Raw genomic sequence first — 19,746 nt, 5'->3', positions numbered from 1 at the left:
TCACCAGGAGAGGTTCCTGCGCTCCAGTGTCACATTCCATCCCTGGCTAATTCTCCCGATCAGCTGTGGCACTACGATGCTCAATGGTTTCCCTTCATCTTGAGCAGCTTCGAGGCTCAACTCCTCCCGGCTATTTCTTGCTTTGCTCTCTACTGCCGCTGTAACGCTCGAGAGGAGGGGAGTGGAGCGCGAGCAGGGTAATGCGTGCACAGACAAGTGCGTTAAACTCCTCTGGAATTCCTCCAGAAGAGATGCACATTTATCCAGCGCCTAACCCGCGATATTTCTCAAATATTGCTCTCTACATTCTCTCGTTTCTTTGCTCGGAATTGTCATTTTGACCCGCCTTCCTTCTAAAAGACATGCAACTTTGGAAGCGCTTGGCAACCAGGTAGTGGACAGCTGTACAGCAGCATGCCGTTTCTAGCAAACAGCATTCCCTGGATCCTCGCTGACTCAATCCATGGCCCCTTCGTTTGTGGATGTATATTCAGATGGTCTGACTGACGCCTAAGTGAAGGGAAAACGCAGAAGGGCGAGGGAGAATGGCTTCGAAAGAGCGACTGTACGAGCTGTGGATGTTATATTACACTAAGGTGAGTCACGAGCAGGCGATCGCGCGAGCCACTCGACACCTGTTGGCTTCGGAGTTTATGTTGTCGCGAACTTGCCCCTGTCATTGAATATTTTCTCGCATCCTGCATATAGTCAAAAGGCATATTCGCCATAATTCCTATCCCCTTTGTGTTGAAACAGTTTCAGGAAGTGCGTCCGTGGTTATTTTTTGGGAAGGTTGCGCGTGCACAGTGAAAATATTTGACGCTTACTTAATATTTAATCAGTATTTTGTTATGAAGCGACTGACAATTGTGATGACAAGGACTGGTGATATTTTCGCTAAGCATAACGCAATGGTTCATCACAACAGGTCAATGTGATGTTTACAGTTATCCTGTGTAGCAGAATTCTAGTGTTTACCTGTATGAGTCAGGTTATGCCATTCTCTTCCTGCTTACTTCTCTTTTTCTTTTCGTTATGCAGATAGTCTTTTATTCATATGCAACATGGTTTCCAAATTCTTTAGTTTGTGTAGGCTATTTGAAATAAATTAACAGCAATACAGAGAATATAATGTGTTATTTAATTTTTTTTTATTATTTAAAATCTTTAATTACAATGCCGAGGTACTTAAACTACATACTTAAATTGTTTAGAGTTTATTTAAAATATGCATTTTGTGTATGCTGAAACGCTTTAGATTTACTTGTGAATTATTTATGTCCGATTCGCGAACGAATCGTTCTTTTGAGTCGGATCTCCTAACGATTTGTTCACGAGTCGAGCAGGTCTCTTGTCAACAATTCACTGACTAGAGAATAGAGAATTGTATGTTTACAGTTTGAGAGTTGACGGTTTTATCAGCAGTTTTATGACTTTGTTTTTATGATCGTGGTTGTAAAAAAGTGAACTGAGGCCCAGGAAATTACAATGCAAACTGTTATTAATAATGCTTAATCAAAAAGCAAAGAAAAACCATATCCAAATGTGCAGTGTTAATATGAAGCAATTTTCCATATTTTCATTTCATTTTAGGGTTAAAATGTCTGTAAACCTAACGGATAATGTCCTGGTCTTCAGACCATTGATTTTTTTCCTTTTTTAATTACATTGTAATCATCATCAATATATGTGCACCCATGGATTTTTATTTTCTGAGACATTTAAAATATGTAATATGCCATGCAAGGATGTCAGGGGCCATGTGATTATGTCATGACTTAAAAGAATCACTGAATAATTTTTTAGCCGTTTGAAAGAAACTATTCTGGAATAACCTGATTCACAGAAATGAGTCGGGCTTCTCATCACTATGAATGGACAATAAATGGACATTCCACATTAAGGATGGTTATGTTGACAACACCCTCTGGTGGACTGGTGCATACAAAGACCATACTGCACTCTTGAACATTTTTGAGAACAATTATTTTAAATGATTAAAACAACATGTTGAAGTTGGGCATCCATGTATTCCATCTGAATCTCTGTCATTATGGCCACGTTACTGGTCAGCAGCTGAAGTCAGCTTGTGATGCCTCACTATAGCAAGTGTTCTTTATGAATGCTACCATGGTAGCCAAAACACCAGGTGCAGAATACAAGAGGCACCAGGGGTCACCATAGAGAAATGTCTACTTGCAGATCACTGTTTTAATTTGGCACTCACACTCTTCAAAAAATATTGTATAGTTAGCAGATTGCATGGAAAATAAGCTTTATGAATTATGCAAAAGTGTTCCAGTCTGGTCTTGGCACAAAGTTCTCCAGATAGCTGGCAGTGTTTCTCTAGATCTCATTCATTTTATAGTCTAAAAAGAAACCCTTTGTCATTTCATTCCCATTTATTAATAACTTCACACGTACATGGATCCATACCGGACATGCAAAGTAGATAGACTTGTTCCTCTAACATGTTGCAGCAGGCATATGGGTCTGCCTTTTTCCACAGTTACACGGATATAAATGTGATTTTCTGTGAAACAATGATAAAAGGCGTAATGTATGTGATTTTTGCACACCCATATTTATGAGTTAGTTTCCCCCTGCATAGTTGACAGCACAGTGCTTTCCAATGTTTTGAATCTGGTTTGAAACACCCATTTTAATGCCTCTGCTGGCCACTGTCTGCTGCGATTTTAACTAGATAAGGTTGAAAATTTGCTTGTTTTTCTCTGGGGCCCATGAGGCCTCGCTCTATTTTAAACCCATTTAAAGCACTCCTCACCTATTATGCAAGTCATTTGACCGTAGAATGAGTCCTATGTCCTCCCAATGTAATGAGGTCTCATGGGAAGCGTGTAAATTTTATTTTATTTTGTATTATAATTGCAATTACATGTTATTTTAGAATCTGGTTACAGGCATAAAATGTTTTCTCAAGATGTTAACTTGAAGTCAGCATACATTAAAATTCACCCTGTTTATTTTTAAAATTTGTTACACTTGCATGTACATCACTGTACAGTAGGGATGTGCTCTATGACTAATTTCACTGCTATATAAATAGAAACTTTGTAACCAACTAGTTGTCTAATCTAAAAGTAAGAAAACCTCAGAAGACAATTGCATTGTGCGATCCATTTGAAACACTAAAACAAGGATTCAAAGTGTCAAATAATCCCAGATATCTTATTATGCAATTTGATCTTATTTTCTGTCAAACGGCTCAAATTTACAACACTGACAGCAACAAAAACAGCAAAGTGAAAGTGAAGTGACATACAGCCAAGTATGGTGACCCATACTCAGAATTCGTGCTCTGCATTTAACCCATCCAAAGTGCACACACACAGCAGTGAACACACACACACACCGTGAACACACACCTGGAGCAGTGGGCAGCCATTTATGCTGCGGCGCCCGGGGAGCAGTTGGGGGTTCGGTGCCTTGCTCAAGGGCATCTCAGTCGTGGTATTGCTGGCCCGAGACTCGAACCCACAACCTTAGGGTTAGGAATAAAACTAACCACTAGGCCACGACTTCCCCAAACAGCAGATGGGCTGAATGACAATTCAAATTCAACTCTCTGACAGTAGGTGGCGCTTTTGGACAAGCAAAAATACAGTGGTTACCATCTAAACAAAGCAGCGCTGTGCTTATAAACACTATTTTATTAAGAGTTATAGGAAGGTAACATGAAAAAATGTCAACAAAACCTTTCTGAAGATAGTCAGTTTCCTTTCATTTGTAATGTTTCCCCCTTTAAACTGGTAAACGGTAAACACACCCCTACACCTTCCTAGTGGACATTTGTCGTATTTTGTTTTCCACTCCAGATATTCTTTTTTTTTTCAAAATCATTATTATTTTTAAAACATAACTACATTTCAATTGTTTGACTAGTATTTCCAATGTCGACCAGCAGCTGCAGTTCCATTTAGTCGACTAGAGTACGAGTAGAGTTCTGTACATAAGAAAAAATAATAATAATCTGCCGCTACTTTTTCATTGTAAATTTAAAGGTGTATTCAGTAATATTTTATTTCTGGCACTGGCCAATTTGGCAGTCATCTTGGACTTATGGACACCTAGTGATCAAAGAGCTCACTGTTAAGCAAGTGTTTAATGTTTTCAGTACCATAAGACTGCATGTGACTGAATACTTCATCCCCATCAGAGGCAGCTGTACACGATCGCAGAAGAACAGCAAAGTTTAACGTCATGTCATTCCGGTGATCTTGTTGTATTGTAATAATGTGCCAGCTATATTTGCTTTTGGCTGCGAGAGCATTGCTGTCTCTCTGTCAGACCACTTCCGCTTGAGGACAACATCGATGTGATAAAACCACTTCCTGTCATGGCTGCTATCATTTGTAACCTCCCTGAACAACCTGTTTGTCAGTTGACAAACACATGGTACACATCATCACCCCAGTTCAGCTGAAAACATATTGAGGAAGAGGTTTTGGAAAATAACAAGCTTGTGTTTATGTGTTGTGATTTTTGTGAGTTTGAGAGTTGACACATTCTGTGAGCATCTGATATGTGGAGGGCCTTAATGCAGGATGATGTGCAAATGCGCTTGAGTTAGTTATTTGAACTAGCCTTCTACAATGAATTCTATTCAATTGTCATTTATGCACCTCAGTGTCATGATTTTGTTTTTTCATGAAAGACAAAAGGAGGTTCTAGGGCCTCTAGTTTCCACACAAGGAAAGTTGATGGTGATTTATACTGCCAAGTTAAAAAAAAGAACAAAAAAAAATCATCAGTGGGGTTGAGATGAGGATGAGAGTGAGTAAATGATGATAACATTGACAGAAAATCATTGCATTTTTCAACAATTCTAGGAAATTTTCATCAATACGAAGTGTCAGACTTGCTGGATGCACTCATTGTTACGCAGTTATGCGTATTATGTTATAATACAGTTATTTATCAGTTATTTGTTGCTCCTTCTCTTTCCTCTTAGGAGAAACTAACTTGGCAGGTGTGTATGTGTTTTTACAGACAAAAAACCTGCTTGTTAAACTGAATAGATTTTAGGCGGAGAGTCCTTGTGTAGGCAGCGGTGAACAAACATCACCCACCTCAATTCTTTGAACTGCCACTGTCTACCTTTGTCATGTTCCTGTAAGTCAAGTTTTTGAGATTTATGTCACGTTTAAGACAAATGCTTGTGTACAGGTGCCTTCATTTGACCGTAATCTGGTGTGAATGCCAGTGTTTCGCATGCGAGGCTCTTAAAAGCACTTTCAGCTCTTGCTTTATCTTCCACTTGCTTTATATTCTGTAATTTAAAGGTAAAGCACATCTTTGTATTGGATAGTTCAATACTTTAATAGATGCTTAGCACTATTCAGCAGGGCTTTGCCTTTCCAGAGCACTTGTTTGTTGTCAGAAATGTTGGAAAAACGAATTTAACATTCACATTTAAAAATTAAAGTTCTTTATTGGCATTGATGGTTCAATGAAAAACCTTTAACTTCCGTGGAAAAGTACAATTTCACAAAAGGTTCTTTATAGTATGTGGAAAAAGCTTCTTTGGATTAATCAAATGTTCTTCACACTAGACAAAATTAAGAACTGATCACTAAAAGGTTTTTTGGCATCACTGTGAAAATCCATGTTTTGGAGAGAAGGTGTTTGATGCAGAGCCACACGTCCAGCTCCCCTTCTCTGGATATAATGGGTGGAGCTTGAAGGCCCAACCACATTCTATCCCTAAACATAACTAGATAAAGTTCCACCCATTAGGTCCACAGAGGTGGAGCTGGACTAGATCAAGCTCCACCCACTTGACCAATTTGGCTCTGCAGTGAGTACCACTTTTGCTGCTTTTGGAGCCTTTTTTAAGAGTATTGTGTGATCCGGCTTTCCACTTTAATGTATGCAGCCCATGTATCCTGAGACATCTGATTGATTATTTTAAAAGTTCAATCTTTTCTTAGGAATCTCTGATATTTGACAGATATTTACTGTCTTTGATATATGCTACATCATGTTTTAGCACTGGATGACTATTTAGTCATTCATTTGTACATAACTGACTAATTGTTCATCCAAACCATACTTTGTGGCCACTAAAAAGAGGAATATCTAAATATACCAAGAATGTCTAAATATAATATTTTGAGAAAAATATCTACAATGTTTATTTATTTATTCATTTCTTTCTTTATTAGATTTAAAAAAAAAACATTAATTATCTCAATTTCTTTTAAATTGATTTTTATCTTCACTTGAGTAAGCTTGTAAGTAGTTGACTAAACCTTTGGGTGTTTACAAAGTTGTACTGCATACTTATCACTTTGCTGAGGCCTAAGGTCACTTACTGCCCAGTTTTGAAGAATGAAACATCTTCATAAGTAGAGCATATACTTGGCAGTTAGCAATGCTTATCTGCCAAAATCCGCTCTCGCCAAGTAACATTTTTATCAGCAAATCTTTTTAGAAAATCCAATTACAGTCCATGATAGACCTCCTTAATGATTTCCATCAAGGTCTGAGAGTATTGGGCGGGCATGAGAAAGAATCTGCGCTGACAAACCCAAAGAGCTACAACATGTACTTTGAACAGCAGATTAATCAAAAAGATATTTTAAAAAGGTGGCTACTTCCTGATTTTGTAATGCATTTTATGACTGTCACATATTTTTGTTTGAGTCACTGACGCCGCTGCTGACTTCATCACCCGCTTAAAGAGGCAGAGGATGTGCACAAGCAGACTGTCTGGAACCGAAGTCTAAACCAGAAGGCTGTGATCTATGCTTTGACTTCAGGCTTTTGCATTGATGTGCCGATGCTATTGTTTGTAAAGCTATGGCTTTGTTTTTATGTTGTAAGATGTTCTGTGATACTAAACTGCATGTTTAACTGGAGATCATGTAGAACTCATTCTGTAGTTGTAAATCTATGAATGCAGATTTATGTAATTGTTTGCTTATAATTGCACAGAGTTATAAGCTGTGTTTAACAAAATAGAAACAGGAAAGTTCTAATACTTAGAAGGTTACATACCTAGACGCATTTTACTTTGGCTTTATAGGCTGCTTTTGACTAAAATCTAAGGCTAAATCTAATCTCAAAATGCATTACTTAGGGCTGCATGATTTGGGGATAAGAATTGAGAATTAGATTTAAAAATGCTGTTTAAAAAGTTTGATTTGCTGTGCTTGTTTTGTAGGGCAGCAAATTTTGTATCCTAAAATATAGGATAGCTTCCTAGCATTACAAGGTAATATGACTTTGGTTTTGGAAGTGAAACTACAACTATTCACTTAACTGCAACCAGGATTCCTTTGTGGTTGTAGAGATGTAACAGTTGTTGCTGTTTAATACTGCCATTAGTGTGTATAGTGTCATAATTATGTATACAACATTTTTATTTTACTTAAGGCACTTTAATATGGGCAGTGCAACATTTAGCTGAACACTGACTTAAATTGTTTTTGTCACATTTTCAGGTTTTCACAAAAATTATTAAATTATTTGTTAATAAATAGTTGGCAGACCCATTGAAGACTAGTTTAGTATAGGTAGCAAGAAATGCTGTAAGGTTTTCAATGCTGCAGGGAAATCAACTCTGTTTTTTTTAGAGAAAAACTGTAAAAAGCCCCAGGTGGAGGGATAAGTCCAGGCCGCCGCTGTCAAGGAGCTCCAGTACTTTCCGAGACTTACCCATGGGACTGTTTAACTATATTTAGCCCTCTTTGACTCATTTAGCAGCTTCAATCATCTGGAAGAAGGCTAATCAGGAAAGGTAGCCACATTACTACTTTGTTCAATGGTATGTCATGAAGCTATTTATTTATTCTAATTAAGAGGAAATTATCATTTCCTTCTTTTACATTGATGTTTCACAGACGTTATTCTGTTTGCTTGTGTTGTGGGTGAGGCTAGTAGCCATTGGTTGAGATGTGGTCTGTGTGTGTATTGGCTAGGTGTGTATAAAGTTAAATAATTGTGAAAATAGTTTAATCTTAAAGCATTTCGATCTTGAAGAATATTTGAGGATTTTTTCACATGTATCCTGAGGCCTGTGTTTACTGACATTGAGAATAATTAATAGAAACCCGGAGAAAAACTCTCTTTGTGTCCGCTGAGCAGCTGCGAGCTCTCAGAGCCGCCAGGAATCTCAAACAGAATGGCTCATCTGTGATTTGCCATCTTCAGAGAACACCACTGAACACCACCAAGTAGCATTCAAGAACTGACCTGAATTTAACTCCATTTTATCATCACAAATGATCATATTAACAGAAAAGGGAAATTAATAGCAATTGGTTTCCATGAATAGGGTAAAAATTGGTTTCTCATTAGAGAAACCAATTTGATAAAATATTGTCTTGCATGAAATTAATATAGCATGAAAATTATTTCGGTTTAAACATATCAAATGTCTCCATCTCACCTTAAAATGGGGATTTGGGCCGGTTTTAGACTTTCTTGACTATAGCAAACAATGAAAATCACACAACGTCATAATTTTAAGATTAAATTACATAACTTTTGCATAAAATTGTGAAACCCTTTAAGTATTTTGAACAGGAAGACATAAATAATCTCATTCCAATTTTTTTATTTTTGCCCATTTTAATCATTCCATTCTGTAAACAAAATTACTGTAAGAAAAAATATCAGATATTTTTTTTATTTTTTTATTTTTAATAAGTTCAATAACTTAACTACAAAACTACATTAAAAAAAAGCAATGTTTTTTATTTATTGATAATTAGCAAAAATAATAATACATTATTACATTAATAATACAAAATTTATTTCCCATATTTTAATGTCCATATATTGACTGATTTATTCAAGTCTCAAGCCCTGTTTTGTACTTTATTCTTGGTAAGAATCAGAAAGTGTTTTCCGTTGCACATGAATGTTTGGCACATCTGGATGTAAATACAAAAAAATAACGACCGTTTCACAATATCTGTTTCAGTTCTAAGATCTGCCGAAAACCTTTTCATTTCCCATTATCAATTAAAGAATTTTAGCATGTTGGCTGTTGCTGTTATTTTTGACTGTTTGTTTGAGGAAGTGCAAATTATAATTCTGTTGAAATGAAGCAACCCTGACAGATCATCTAGTGGTGTAAGAGAGGTTACAAGACCACCCACCCTCTGTGTAGACAAAGTACAATAATATAGTTATTCTCACATATTTCATGTGCGAATTAATGTTTTTGTTTCTTTAGAAAAGCATCCAAAAAAGAACATGATTGGCATAGCTGTCTCGTAAATCAGGTCTCAATAAATGAAATCTGTGTCAAGTTCAAAATCTAATTTACTGGATTCAGCTGTGCCAGAGCTTAAAATGGAAAACTCATTAAGGGTGATGATATAAACAGTAGGCAACACTGGGCCCACAGAGATGCCACACTGTTGGCATTTCCCCCTGCACTGTAAAACCTGACAAGTCACAGTAACTCAAACCGTTTGAGTAAACAGATATCCTTAAAAACCTGACAAGTTAGGTTTACTCAAACCGTTTGAGGCAAATTGATTGCCTTAAACCATTTAAGTTTTAAAACTAACACACCGTAAAACCCGACAAGTAACATAACTCAAACCTTTTGTGTAAACAAATATCCTTAAAAACATGACAAGTTGGGTTTACTCAAACCGTTTGAGGAAACCGATTGCCTTAAACCATTTAAGTTTTTAAAACTTAACAGTTATGAGTACTCTGAACTTAATTCAGTTGAGTTCACTGAAAGAAGATATACATTGCAATTAAATAATTAAGTGATTAATTGAGTGATAATTGAGCATTAGTGATGAACACCTGCTGTTAACAAACAGAATTACTGAAGAAAAGAGAGAAAGGAACTACAACTGACTTCAGACACAGCCTCACTAAAACCTGACAAGTTATGTTAACTCAAACCGTTTGAGGAAACCGATTGCCTTAAACCATTTAAGTTTTAAAACTAATTGTTATGAGTACTCTGAACTTAATTGCAATTAAATAATTAAGTGATTAATTGAGTGATAATTGTGAATTATTGATGAACACCTGCTGTTAACAAACAGAATTGCTGAAGAAAAGAGAAACACAAGAACTCCAACTGACTTCAGACACAGCCTTAGATAAAATAAACTGAAATAAAATACATTAAATCTCTCAAGATCTGATTAAACAACCCCACAAACAGCATCACCAGCTCCACTTATTAATAACCAGACTGACTTTATTTCTGTCAGATGTCTACAGAAGATCTGATTGAGAATTAACTAAGGTTTAGATGTTGATTTATTGTTTCATTTGAAGTAACCATGTTAGAGATCAGTGTTTGCTTTAGTTGGGCTCTTGACCCTTGATTGCTGTCTTAGTTTTTTCTTTGGCTGTTGTAACCATTTGTTGTAACTCAAAAGCCCAGAGAAAATATCATCAGATGTTATACACACACACTCACACTCTTAGAAGCTGCTTTTATCCAAAGCAACTTACAGTGCATTCAGGTTAGCATTTTTTTTTTTACCTAACTTTTACCTAGATGTTGGTTGTTATACTGTATGTTGGTGATGATAATCATTGATTATTGAACTGTTTAGAGTCTAACCTCTGATGAAATAGGTGTTGTGTAATTAGTTGGATTGATTACAGTAAAAGTGATTCTAAGAGCCAGTGGTTCTGTGATAATCATTTAATATAAAGAACTTTCCAAACAGTTTGGTTTTCTGTGGTGTCACTTAGTCACACACAGACATCAATAATCAGCATATGAACCTCAACAATGGTGACCATAAAAAAAAAAAAAAAAAAATGCAGCAGAGCATGCTGGGAGCCATAGATGGGTTTTGTACCACAATAGTAACCAGCATGCATTGCAGCATGTTTTTTCTTTTTTTTTCGTAACCATTGTTGAGGTTCATATTCTGATTATTGATGTCTGTGTGTGACTAATTAACACCATAGAAAACAAAACTGTTTGGAAAGTCTTTTATATTAACTGATTATGAAAGAACCACTGACTTTTTGAATGGCTTTCATTGTAATCAACTGAACTAACTATAGAACACCTATTTAGTAAGATTTTGAACAGCTCCATAATTGATGATTATCATCACCAATATGCTGTATAACAACCAATATCTGATCATATTTTCTCTGGGTTTTTTTGAGTTATAACAAACATGTTTCAAAAAACACATGGTTACAATGCCCATAAAATAAACTAAGACAGAAATCAAGGGTCAAGAACCCAACTAAAGCAAACACTGATCTCTAACATGGTTACTTCAAATGAAACAATAAATCAACATCTAAACCTTAGTTAATTCTCAATCAGATCTTCTGTAGACGTCTGAAAGAAATAAAGTCAGTCTGGTTACTAATAAGTGGAGCTGGTGATTCTGTTTGTTAACGGCAGCTGTTGTCATCACTAAAGCTCAATCAGCACTTAATTAATCACTTGATTACATAATTGCAAAGTTTTAAAACTTACATGGTTTAAGTAAAGGCAATCTGTTTACTCAAACGGTTTGATTTCAGTTTTAACCCACATTGGCACCTGCTGTTAAGCTTAACACTTAGTTAGGATGATCAATCGGCAAAATGACTCAACCAGCTCAACTTCAGTTCTGTATCATTGCTTTAAGAGTTTAAGCTTCATTCCCCATGCATTGATGTTTTTTGTTTTTTTTTCATGCATCTGGTCAAGTCAGGGCATGACACTTCCACCTGACTACTGATTCATACAGATGACTGATCATTGCTCAGTCTTCAGGTTTCCCTCCAGCTATTACTAGAAAGCCACACCACATCTTTTTGTGGGATGAAAGCATGCTATTATAGCACACTCAACCATGGTCTGTGTACCAAAATGAGAGGATTCTCTGTTGAACAACTGGGCTTTCAACTCTGTCAAGGTCTATAAAAAGAATTCAGTTCAATTTACAGCATCGTCACGTTTTGTCAGTCAGCTGAAGGTAACATGGTGGTTTACAATACAATTGTTGCTTTTTTCAGTTTATTGAAAGTGAACGAGAAATGGGTTTGTCCAGCTTCAAATTTGAAGGGATGGTTTCCCCAAAAAAATCTAAAATTCTGTTACCAATTACTCACCCTGCTGATGTTCCAAATCAGTAATCGTTCATCTTTGAAACACAAATGAAGAATTGAGTCCATTCCATCAAAAATTTGAGGCTTCAAAAAGTTCATAAAGGATCCTAAAAGAAATCCATATAAATCGAGCGGTTCTAGATTGGTTTATTTGATTAAGAGATTTAATTTAGGCTTTTATTTGCACATAGACATTGATAAACTGTACTTGCTTGACCTGTAAGATCAAATCTCATTGGTTCTCAGGCTTCAAGCAGGTAGTTTGAACGATCGTTTAACATACTTGGCGTGACCTATGTGTATGCATTGACCTATGTTTATGTGAATAAAAGCCTAAATGAAATGTGTTCATGACATAAAGTGATGTCTCTTCATAAGACTTAAATAAATAAATATGTCTTAAAGGGATAGTTTAACCAAAAATGAAAATTACCCCATGATTTACTAATGCTGAAGCCATCCTATAGGTGTATATGACTTTCTTCTTCAGACAAATACAATCAGAGTTGTATTAAAAAATGCTCTGGCTCTTCCAAGCTTTATAATGGCAGTGAATGGGTGTTACTATTTAGTAGTCCAAAATAAGTCCAATAAAGTGCGTCCATCCATCAAAAAAGTGTCCCACATGGCTCCGGGGGTGAATAAAAGTCTCCTGAAGTGAATCGAAGAATTTTTGTAAGAAAATAATCCATTGGATTTCTCTGAAAGAAGAAAGTCTTATACACCTAGGATGGCTTGAGTGTGAGTAAATCATGGGGTAATTTTCATTTTTGGGTGAACTATCCCTTTAAGGGTTTAAAATGACTTGAGTGTAAGTAACTCATGACAGAATTTTCACATTTATGGTGAACTATTGGGTTATTCTCTGAAAATCTTGATACATGAACATAAGAGTGAAGAATCAGAGTGATCCAGTTCTCAAGTTCAACTCCGTGATTAAGTTCTCAGAGAGGAAGATAAGCAGTAGTGACAAAAATTCTGACATGTTTGTGACACAAAGCCATCATATGACTACAGAAGACTTGGACTGTAATACACATGTTGTATACATCACTCTAATGAGATTTTTATAGTGCCTTTTGTCGTTTTCGAAAGTTGAAATCACTTAACTGCGTGGAGAGGAGCAGCCAGTACTTTATTCTAAATTTCTCTTTTTGTTTTCTTTGAATGTAAGAAAGTCATGGTTTAAAATGACATGAAAGTGAATAAATAAAGACAGAATTTTTATTAAAAATGTTGTGAAAGGTTGCATCAGTTACACCATAGCTTACCGGTATTAGTTCGTAGCGAGGTGAAACATACGCTACCAGTAAAGCTGTGGTAGCGGCAAAGGAGGAAGAGAACATGGTGACGATTTGCCCAGCTGAGAGAAGACAGGAAATGTGGCTCAGTTAAAGTGACTTGCCATTTCCTGGTTGCCTGACAGAAGTACAGACAGCAAGAGAGCAGAAAAGAGCAGAGAAGTAAACCAGCAGAGGCGTCATGATGGATTCTGAATGATTCTGAGGCTTACAGGTGGACACATTCTGGACTTTGTAGAAGCAGCTTGGTGGGGGGTCCGCAGAGACTGGGGTAACAAGAGCCCCTCCACTGCACATCACCTGCCATGAGACATGGACTGGCCCCTAAATGAACAGCAATTGGTAAAGTTGGTTTCTGTCCACCTTGAGCAGGTTTAATGTTATTTTACAGTTACTTTCTGCTATAGTGCACATTGTTTTGGTATACCAGATGCCCTCTGTATTTTGCTGTCGGATTGTGTACATATCATAGAGTGTTTTATGAAGCTGCTGACAGCCCAACTTCCCGTATATGAGTGGGTGGATCAAGCCGCATTATTTTGAGCTAAGCATTTTAAAATGTTTTCCACCAGCCGCTTTCCAATGACAGTCACATGCGAGGGTTTGTTGGTGTTGGTACCCATGTGACTCATTCTTGACAGAAGTTTACAGTAAATGTTATTGAGATCTCTCCGTCAAAGATGAATTATGTCAATAGTTCCTTTTATTCATTGATGATGACTGAAAAAATAAAAGTCAGAGTTACGATTCCATTGCATTCTGCCTACATTGCATTCAAGGTCTACATTTAATCAGTTTAAGCGTTTTCTTGGAATCTGACCTATGACTATGCATTGCTACATAAACATTGTATAAAGTCTTTAGCATATTAAATTACCCATAGGACATGTGATATGTTTAACCGGGCCTTCTGTTTCAGTTAATATTGATTCATGAGATCAAATAGCAGGTCTTCAGTATGACTGATGGTTTATGCACCTTTGCTGGCATTAGATCCAGGTGTGCATCAAAGTTGTTCCTTCAACAACTTGTTTCTGGGGCAGTACAACTTTTGGACAACCTTATCTTTCCTTAAAAGGTGCATATTAGTACCATCTTTTATATTTGCACAAACATAATGGATTGTGCGAGTGATACTTGCTTTTGTCCCATTGACAAAACCACTGTCACGGCATTTATTGCATTATGAATTCACATTATCCAGTGTTACACTGCACAAGTTTGCATACTCTGTAGTTTCCTGTTGTTAACACAAGTGTGTGCATTCTCTGATTTTGGAGATAGCGCCCAGTCATGCTCTTGGTCTAAAGGTGTACTATGCATGTGCAAAACTAAATAATTTCCAAGCTGAATAGTGGTTGGGTTGCCTGAGAAACTTGTGACTGTACTAGTTGATAAAAGTTCAGAATAATCTGACTTCGGGTTCATCCTGACCCCGATAAGATGCATTTCTTAAGGGGCTTCCACAGAAGATGTGTTCAAAAACAGCTGGACTGAGCACAATGGATGTTTTTTTTTTGTCTTTTTTTTTAAAGTGGATGTTTTCAATTTAGATGCAGAAGGTGTACGCATAGACACACAGAAATCAGCAGTTTGGATTTCCTAAAGTGTGATTTTGTTTGAAACCTAGACCATTGGGTTGTCCTGTTTTATAGCCTCTAACTCTTTCCTTTTATCTCTCTTTGTCTTTCAGAAAGATGTCGTTTACCTGCAGCAGTGGTTGGAGGCATTCGTGGCGTCTTTTGAGAAGGTCATTGATGTGCAGTCGACGGAGCCTCGCCGGTGAGTCAGTTACATGCTGAGCTACCAAAATGTCACAGGCACAGGAAGTCGACTTAAAAATGACCACAAACAAATAAACCAATAACAAAAAAATAAATTTACATTTACATTTACATTTAGTCATTTAGCAGACGCTTTTATCCAAAGCGACTTACAAATGAGGACAATGGAAGCAATCAAAAACAACAAAAGACCAATGATATATATATATATAATAAATAAAAAAAAAACAAATAGAATAGAAAAAGAATAGAGCAAGCTAGTGTTAGAGGTCTTTTTTTATAATTGTATAATAAATGAAAGAAAATAGAAAGAATACAAAAAGATTAAAAAGGTAGTTAATTTTTTTTTTTTTTTTTTTTATAAATAGAATTAGAGTGAGTGCAAAAGTTAGAGGGTCAAATAAAGAGAATGGAAGAGATTTTAAGGCCTGTATTTGTTTAATTGCTCATTTAATGGTTGGTGAGTTTGAAAAATCTTTTAAATACTTTCATCTCGTTCTGCAGATCTGATGTATGTACACCAGATGTGTGCACACCAGATCTGTGATCTAAAGATTAGCACATATACTTTAGGTATATTAAGATGTGGTGTTGCAGATGAAGGATTAATTCCAGCCCAATGTTGTGGTTCAGCTAGGGTTGCCCATTTGAAATTTAGAAAAAATATTATTTAATATTATATTTTGAGGAACACCAAAACAGCAAATTGTGATGAAGACATGCACCAAAAAAAAAAAAAAAAATAGAGCAGACGAAACTAAAAACAGTGCTTTGACTTCTTTGATGTCTATTTATCAGTGCTTTATCAAAACAAAATGAAATCAAAACAAAATAAAGCAAAGCAAACAAACAAAAATCAAAACAAAACAGACAAAAAGCAACATAAACAAAAAAGCAAAAACAAACAAAAAGCAAACAAACAACCTTCTTTTTTGTCTGCAGGCTGGAGGAATGGAGCGTCGATGTCCCGCTCCTCCCCAAGGAGGTATTGGTGTTCCTCAGCACCCAGCTGTGGCACAGCGCCCTCCACATGTCAGGGCAGGATCAGAGCAGCACTGCTCCACACCCACTGCTCCTCATCAAGTTCTTCATCATCATCTGCAGGTGAGCTCAGAGTGAACTCCATCATTCTCTTTGCGATAATGCCCCAGTGACTCAAACCCCTGTTGATAAGCTTCTTTGTTTAAACAGCAGGGATAATGCAAGGCTGCAGTTTATGCTAAATTGCATAGCTGATCCCTGAGTGTACAATAATACCATTGCTGATGTGAATCTCTGCTTGCAGAAATATGGAGAATATAGACTCTGAAAAGACCCCGGGGTTTGTGTTCGAGACGATCAAGCTCCTAAACTTCTGTTTGACTCAGGTGAGAAGTCAAAACATCTGTGAAACCATTTTATAATGGTTTGCACCCCAGCTGATACATTAAGCCACAGTGCTCATGTGGGAAATGCAAGTTTGAGTCTAGATTACATAATTTCCTAATCAAGTTCCCCTTGTATTATTTTTTTCTTGTCACCTCTACATTGTTCTATCAACAGAAGAAAGCCACAAAAAAATTGTATTTATTCTAAACATACCAATGAAACGTTTGTTCACTTAATTTTATGTTTTATATTACTATGCAGCTATTTTTATTACACGTGCTGTTTTAGGTTTCTGAACTAACAGAACAGGTTTAATCAGAAAGCTTTGGGTGGAAGACATCTGCTTTATTCAAAGGAATGTTTGTGTGTTAACAAGCCAAAAACAGATAGGTTTGTACATTGTGTAAGACTCAGGCGAGTGTGTTTATGTATGTGTGTTACAGCTGAAGAAGCAGCCTGATGATCACAGCACTTTACAGTCGGTGGTACAGCATGGCCTGCTGCTGTGCGAAAATCTCTTTGACCCTTATCAGACGTGGAGGAGACGGCAGGCAGGGTGAGTGTGTGTCTGTGAGTTGGGCAGTGTGTTAAACCACAATAGGAATGCGTAGGAGCCATTAAGAGTGGCAAGCTCTGTTTCAGCTCCACTTCAACAGTTAATAACACACCCAGTCCTAACATCTCAGCTCTCAAGCCTTCTTATTCTTATGCTCAGCTGTCTGAACTACACACAGCATAAACTTCCCACAGCATGAGTGTATATCTTAAAGGAGCACTGTTCTGCCCTTCCACTAATGTGCAGGTTTGAACTGAGGTGTATTATGAAACATTCCACCTTTCATAGACTATTAGATATTAGATATTACTGTAGCTTATTGCTTTAGTAGTAGGTAAGAACAAAGTATGTAAATATGTATTGCCATAAAGGGCTTTGTGTGTTTTTCAGGGAGGAGGTCAGTATGCTGGAGAGAAGCAAGTATAAATTCTCCCCCCTTGTTCTACCAGAGGAACTTCCTTTGCTCTTCCACGGTATGTCACCCACTCCTGCCTTCTGACACAATCTTTAACCTCCATTTACTCCCAACTTCACATCCTGGGAGATATCACACATATCCTCCCAGGAGACAAAATGTTGTTTGTAAAGAAAGGGCGATCTGATCCCTATAGTATTAATCCACAGTGATTCAGTGCTGTGATTTGTCATGTTATTTGCCTTTAAATGTTCTTCATTTAAACACAGCGGCGTTGTCCTTTTTTAAGTGATAAATAATGACTTGTATCTTGTTTGTGTCGTGCTCTGTTTGGACATGTACTTGTGTGGTAGATTGTAGAAGCAACCTTTCATGTAGATATGGGGAGATATCTACATTTTGTTTATGGATGTTTAATATAATGTACTGTATAGGACAGTTAAGAGAGGAATAAGAGAGAGGATTGGGATTAGGACGTGATGCGGGCTAGATTTGAACTGGACTCCTCATAAGCGCACAATTTAGCAAATCTGAGAAGCAGGACTATCATCCAGCATGCAATCAATAAAAAAAATAAAAACACTGACACAAATTCAAATCAAGATAAATTGATTATAAGCTCTTGAGCAACTTCCACACCTATATGTGGGTTGGCAAGCTGCAGTGGGTCCAAGTGGCCTGTGGTCATGAGGCGAGGTAAACTAGTTTCTTGTTCTGAAAAGTTGTTTTTCAGCAAAAGGTTTATGATGTAATGATGTGTATATGTTTGTGTGAGGTTTGTTAGATTTTCTAATCTACCCAGCATGTCCTTAATTCAAAGGTAGGGAGGCCATATGAACACACACTTATGGGTTTTGCAGCAGAATTTAGTGTTTTTGCGAGTGGGACGGCAAATCCCCCTAAAATGAAATCTCAGGTCCACATTTTGGTGTTTTGTTTCACTTTGTTATTTGTATTGTTTTTGTATTATTTAATTATTTATTTAATTATATATATATATATATAATGTTATTTTTTTCATGGTATTATGTTTTTTTTTTATGTTTTGCTTTGCTTTGCTTTGTTTTTTATTTATTTATATGCTTTATCTTGCTTTGTTTAGTTTTATCTATTTATTTATATTAGTGCTGTCAAAATTAGTGCGTTAACGCATACAATAAATTTTTGGTCAGTTTAACGGTGTTAAAAATTTCTGTGCAATTGACGCAGGGGTGAAGCTAGTGTTTGCCACCCCACTCACAACTGCTGCCTCTGTCTCTTTTTTTATTATTTTTTCGGAGTGTCTATTTACACTAAGTGCAAATAGCCCGCCTTGTTGGCAGAGGCTATTTACACTAGCTACACCCACAAACGTGTTATAGGGCTAGACAACACTACAAAAAACGGCTGTTAAATGTCAGCTTCAGTGGCGTAGATGGTAAAGTGTGTATAGTATTGTTTTTGACACGATCGACCCGGGTTCGAATCCGCCTTTTACCAAACTTTTTTTCCTCCTTTTCAAATCTCATATCACATCAGAAAGGCATTTATTTTCAATAAAAAATTAAGGAGTTAATCAAAAAGTTGAAAAATTAAGTATCGGGTAGGGTTAGGGTAGGTGTAGGGGGGGTTGGTTTATTGTCCTAATAAGGTGGCATCCATTTAATAATCTGAATAAAAATTATAATTTACACTCAATGCGTTATTATTACAGCATACTGTTTTATAATGTACAACAATACTAAGGTGGAGATAATTGCCAATATTTGCAATAAGTAGTATAAATAGCAGAAAATCCTGCTATTTTAACATAGTGTAAATAGAATCTATCGCTATCTGCACTTAGTGTAAATAGCATATTATTAAAAATACTGCTATTTTCACTTAGTGTAAATAGCATCCATCGCTAAGAAAATATACTATTTTCACTTAGTGTAAATAGCATCTATTTGCTATTTACACTGTGTAAATAGCATCTATTGCTATTTGCACTTAGTGCAAATAGCCTCTGCCTTATTTTTTATTTTTGACAAGATTTGCGTTTATTTAGACGCATAACGTTTTTACGACCACATCAAATGGAAGATTTTTCAGACGTGCACTCCAACTTCACCTCAGCGCCAGGCACTAGTCAAATGAGTGTGGAAAAAGTACAGGTGCTAGGAGCTTCAGTGGAACAACAGTGAACTGCAGTCAGATGAGATATTTTCCTGTCCTGTCAGAATAAAAAACAATTTTCCTGTGCTGTCAGCCATTATACTGTGCTCG

General features: G+C 36.6%; 1 protein-coding gene across 1 annotated transcript in view; it reads left to right on the top strand.

Annotated features, from left to right (window-relative positions):
• Positions 1–152: 152 nt before the first annotated feature.
• LOC109063167 (neurobeachin-like protein 2) overlaps positions 153–19,746 on the top strand; it is a 66,073-nt gene continuing 46,479 nt past the window's right edge. Inside the window, 6 exon segments of the mRNA XM_042772206.1 lie at positions 153–596; positions 15,070–15,158; positions 16,103–16,264; positions 16,446–16,527; positions 16,972–17,084; positions 17,475–17,557. Of these exon segments, the coding sequence (XP_042628140.1) occupies positions 546–596; positions 15,070–15,158; positions 16,103–16,264; positions 16,446–16,527; positions 16,972–17,084; positions 17,475–17,557 (580 nt within the window). The 5' untranslated portion in view covers positions 153–545.

The sequence above is a fragment of the Cyprinus carpio genome, chromosome A16, assembly GCF_018340385.1.
Source record: "Cyprinus carpio isolate SPL01 chromosome A16, ASM1834038v1, whole genome shotgun sequence".
Lineage (NCBI taxonomy): Eukaryota > Metazoa > Chordata > Actinopteri > Cypriniformes > Cyprinidae > Cyprinus > Cyprinus carpio.
The sequence above is the reverse complement of the archived record's forward strand: the minus strand, read 5'-3'. Positions and strand labels throughout refer to the sequence as shown.